Source organism: Nestor notabilis, unplaced genomic scaffold (genome assembly GCF_000696875.1).
Source record: "Nestor notabilis isolate BGI_N333 unplaced genomic scaffold, ASM69687v1 scaffold9550, whole genome shotgun sequence".
Taxonomy (NCBI): domain Eukaryota; kingdom Metazoa; phylum Chordata; class Aves; order Psittaciformes; family Psittacidae; genus Nestor; species Nestor notabilis.
The window spans coordinates 34,811-40,048 of NW_009912435.1; the positions used below are offsets into that span (position 1 = coordinate 34,811).

Here is a 5,238-nt window from a genome sequence, read left to right on the forward strand (position 1 = left end):
ATGAGGAATGTTAAATGGCTCTGCTGCATATTAACACTCTTAGCCCACTGAGTCAGGCATGCGTATTATGCACACATGGCTCTTGCTCACAGCTTACTATTTTTTTGTCTGTACGCATGAGCATAACAGGTCACTCTTGACCTGATGGCATTTTTGCAGAAGGTGAAATGGGATGGTATCCAATAACAAGGGCAGAAGCCTCCCCTCCGTTTTATGAAGGGGTTAGAGAAAACAGCCTCTTTATATCCATCTCACACACTAATCTTATAGTTCATGATGCTGTAAAGAAGAAGAATTTCCACTAATGTCATACTGGAAAGAATTATTTGGAAAACGTGGAACTGCAAAGCCAATCATGAGAAATACAAATTATATTTCTTACCCATTTCATGAGGAATTTCATGGCATAAAATAGCAATAGTTGTTGTCACACCTGCTTCTGTTGAGGATGAGAATGCCGCTCCTATTACCAAGCCATCAGCAAAATTGTGAAGACTGTCACCCACCAGAACCATTATTGCTAACAAGCTAATTTTCTTGCCTGGGAAAAACAAACAACAAAAAAGCCCAGCATTTTTAGCACAGATACTGTAATATTTGCTATGTTACAAATTATTTGGGGTTTTGTGACTTCACATATAACATTATGAAAAGTCACAATAATCAGAGGAAAACAGAGTTTATCCTGTTTGTTCTTGTTATTACACTTCCCTCAGTATATTAGAAATAAAAGGTAGGTGTAGAATACTTCAGAGATGCAAATACCAGGAAGTAGCTTCCTTATTTTTACTAGGTAAACTAGTAGACAAAAAATTAGAATATGTTTTAAGTCCAGCCTCGTAATAATCCTAAAGGTTGCTGAAATTCATGTTTTCCTGTATGTTTGGGGTTTTTTTCGTTTAAATGGTGGGGATTTTCCCAACATTGCTCATAGAATTACACAGCTATAGTGAAGATGAACACTGATCTCATGCAGCTGATCATTTTAATACTGTAAAGCATGCTGCTACTGAGTGATACTGGGTCTGTTTTTTACGAGATTGTATTGCAGTGAAAAGACACAGATGAAAGCCAACAAGCCTCAGTGTTTCCCTATTAGTACAGTGTTAGAGCGTGCTGACTTCCAACTTTTGTTCCAATCAACTAGTGGCTGTTATGCTTATAGTACTCCTATTTGCAGCATCACTCATGGATGCAGATGGCTGGTTTTATCCATACTGTTCTGTGACCTTGCTTTAGTATGGAACAGTACATTGGATGTCCATCATCAGGCAACAGACATGAGTGGAAAGATGCTACTAGTGATACTTATATCAAGCTAGGGAATTAGGGATCATCTTCCTGTTCACCCTGTAACCCAGACAGTTGGGTAACATGCTGAATGGATTCACGGGGAGGGATTTTATCTCCTCAGGTAGCAAGGAGGCTCCATTCACTGGTTCGATATCTAGGCTTAGAAACGTATAGTTGGCTCCCCTACCTTGTACATTGTTCCAATAATTTTATCCATAATCTGATAAGCAGGACCTCTTAATGTGTCTCAGGAAACTCATCCAGCTTCCCTCTGCACAGTATGGACAGAACACTTTGAAAAGGATTCCTTTTCTGCCTGAAGAAACAGGGTTGTGATTTAGACCCTAAACATGTATTTTCCTGACTTTTGATGGCCCCACACAGACATAATACGACAGCCTAAGGAGCTAATGTGAAGCTGCACAGAACTGTCTGAATATAGTTATTACAAGGTTTCACTTCAGTAATGTTTTTGCAGAGATGACCATTTTACAGTGATGGGGGAGATGTTTTTCTTTCAGAAACTGGCTAGAACTGAAGTCTTCAGACTATTATAAAAAAAAACCACACAGCACATAAAAGCCTAACAACTGTATTCAGAAAATCCTCCCTAGTTGCCTGGGAGCTCTGCGGGTTCAGAAAATTTGGCAGGCTTGTTAGATTTTCCTGCCAGCTTACAGAGCTGGAAGTGGATGTCCCCAGTTTACGCAGTTCTTTCTAAACACTAGGGGCAGTTTTGTAATCGATAGTGCAGAGCATGAATTACATAGAAATAATAGATTGCTGCATTAGAGTAAGTTTGTGATTCATAATAAGCACTGGCAAGGACAAAATCATGGCCTGCCCTAAGATATTATTAGTCTGTTTTATTCAAGTATCTGATTGTTGAAGAAGATATACCATGGTTACTGGAACTCACTCCAGTGTGTTGTCTATAATATAACATAGGGATCAGGTTAGCATTATGAAGCAATTGCAAATGTAAGCTTTGTGAACTTACTTGACTGAAAGTTGAGAGATGCATATATAAACAAAACCGAATGTTTATCTTAATTTACTTTAAGCCTATTTTAAAGCAACTTTGTTATTAGCAATTATCTCATTGCATTATACTGCTGCAACAGTAACTGTTAACTATGAACTTACTACCCTATTTCTATAAAGACACGTCTTCTTAAACAATCTTGCATTTATTCTTGACAATTTTCTCTACTTAAATTGGTGATCAGAACTCATAGCAAATTCTATTTCATAATTTTCAAAAAGCTAATGGGTACAGGACCCCCACCATAGATTAAGTTTTTAAAACATTGAAGAAGAGTTTAAAGCAAACATTTATCCATAAATAGGTCCTTTTGCTAATGTTTTTATTACTTATAGAGCAAAAATAGTTCAAGTTAATGCAAAGTCTCACTGAGTATACCAAATATATAATGCTATTATTTGACTTTTTCAGATATTGGTAGAACAAGTGTGGATAAATGAGAGGGCTGCTTATACATCTTTTTCTTCTAATAGCTTCTTGATTTCTGAATTACTCACTGGCTATCTAAGGTGATGACTTTTCTTGCAGTCCTACTTGACATGCATTTACAGAGAAGTCTGGCACTTCTGGAGATATCAGGCTTCTGTCTTAGAGCTGCAGATTCCATTCTATTTTGGGAATAAAAACCACCTGATAGTTTAGCTCAGTACCAAGGTACCTAGGTATGTTTATACATTTAGTTATCCATACGAACGTAACAATACAAACTTTTGAAAACATGCATTCTCAAAAAAATCCTCCTAAAAAAACCCAAAACAATGCCCCTTTCCTGATACACTCTCTCTTACTAATTTCCAATATAGGAGTAAGATTGGGATATAAGATAAAAATGGAACCAAACAAAGAACATTGCTGAGAAACTATCCCAAATTTAGTTATTTGGAACAAGTAACGTTGAGAACACTAGAAATTCATTTGTGCTTAGCAGGTAGTGATGATTGAACAGAATGGAAACATCTAGAGATGGACTAAATAGTCACACTGAAACTGGCACTGAACTTTGTACTGCTGGATAGCTGAGACTGAAGCAATGGAAATCCTAATTTCAAAAGCCTCAGAAGTGGAAATGGAGTGCACAAAAACAAAGAATATTAAAAATTTAGAAGAAGATAATGACATTTTTAAATAAGTCAAACTGATGACCTGAAATCCAAGATCACAAAATAAAGGGGAGTTGATTATAGTAAATAAACTGATTTCAGTTAAAATGAATGACTACAACTCTATTAAATTCACCAAGTTCACACAAGTACAGTCAAAGGCGGAGTTTGGTTTATGCTCTATTTTCCCAGTTTTTGGAAGAGGTAGCAACAAGACAGAGAAGAACTACTTTGAAGCTCTCTGGAGAAAACAGATAATCCTAAAACTGAAAGCCCTCAAGAGCCCTAAATTCCATACATGCAGTAAATAATTATTGGTTTAAAGAGGCTATTACTTTACCATGTAAGAGAAGAAGGAAGCAGAATTATATTAGTACAGCAAGCCAACAAACCCATCATCTCACTACTTTCAGAAATAAAAGCTCTAGCAAAGTTTACAATTATGAAAATCTGGTTTGTATTAAATTTTGAAGATCTTCCTTTAAGCAAAGGCTTTAGAAAAATAGTTTGCAACAGTGAGTAAACAAACACTAAAGCATGGACATTATAAGATTAATTAAATTCACAACTACAGGGTTGGCAGCCGAAAAGATCTTCAAGCAGAGATTAAATCAGGCAGGCAAGCACCATCAGGTGTGGTGATGTAGTACATAGCAAAGGCAGAACTAAGCCAGCTTCACACTTTCAATACCATTTTAGGTCTGAAGGTTTTTCCTGTAACTTCTCTAGTCTTTTTGTTGATACTAACTTTTTTTGCTGATCGCCTTACTCTGTGAAGGATCTTCAGCAGACTCAGAATCTTCTGGGCTTCTCTAATTAAAAGCAAAGACAATGGATCAGTGTTAAGGGGCTCTTCCAGCTGCTGCTATAAATACAGGAAAATATCAAATAAGTTCAAGCTTTCTGAATGAAAGATAGTAGCTGTTATTTGCATAGATATCATTAGAATAATTTATTGAGCACTGACAGTGTGATTGGTACTTCAGAAACACACAAAAAAGAAATCTCCCTTGCCCAGAAAAGGTTACAGTCTAATTCAGATAGGAAGACAGACATTCATAAGCACTGTTGTAACCCAAGAAAATCATGCTTCTGCTTGAATACACAAAAATCTGAGCCGAATGCAGAACTGAAAAGGACATTATAATTCAAATTGTATCTTTCAATTTTGTTATGCCCAGATAATTGTAGTTTCCTGGTGGATAGGACGTCTAAAGGATTTCCAAGGAAAAATGGGTAGATACCAGTGTCTCTTTGGAGTTCACCTACTCCACAGTTACCCTGTGAAAATACAAGCCTAAAAAAGATGATTATAAGTAGGTCTCACACCCTGTTAAAATACAGATACTTTTTTTCTTCAGGGTGGTAAAGCCTTCAGTGCCTTGCCTTGTGGCCTTTAGTTAGGTCTTTGTCTTGGTTAACATCAGGCATTGATGGTTGGGCATAGAAGCCCAATAGTACACTCCCCTGCAATGAGTGAGTGAAGACAGAGAAAGTATCTTTGTCCTTATCCTAGATGGTTAATTTGTTGCGTCAGCCCTAATTAATTAGCAGAAACTGCAGCTGTAGGGAGAAAAGAGAGAACATGAGGACCCTCTCTCTCCCCCTACCTCCCTGGGGCTTTTCCTTTTGGTTTGAGAAATTACTAGAAATTTGTGAGAGAGTGAGATAAGCCAAAAATCCTTATTTGCCAAAAACCAGAGAAACTGAATTTATAATCACTATCTTTTCATTTCTTGGCCAAAAAAGCATATTAAAGCCATTATGACAGCCAGTGAAGAGTCAACAGCAGCACGAAAG

General features: G+C 37.0%; 1 protein-coding gene across 1 annotated transcript in view; it reads right to left on the reverse strand.

The window, feature by feature from the left end:
• The window catches only part of SLC39A12 (solute carrier family 39 (zinc transporter), member 12), a 32,340-nt gene that overhangs the window by 6,904 nt on the left and 20,198 nt on the right, over positions 1-5,238 (reverse strand). The window contains exons 9-10 of the mRNA XM_010019420.1: positions 4,187-4,250; positions 383-541 (exon numbers count right to left, since the gene is read on the reverse strand). Coding sequence (XP_010017722.1) covers positions 383-541; positions 4,187-4,250 — 223 coding nt within the window. The remainder of the gene's footprint in view (positions 1-382; positions 542-4,186; positions 4,251-5,238) is intronic.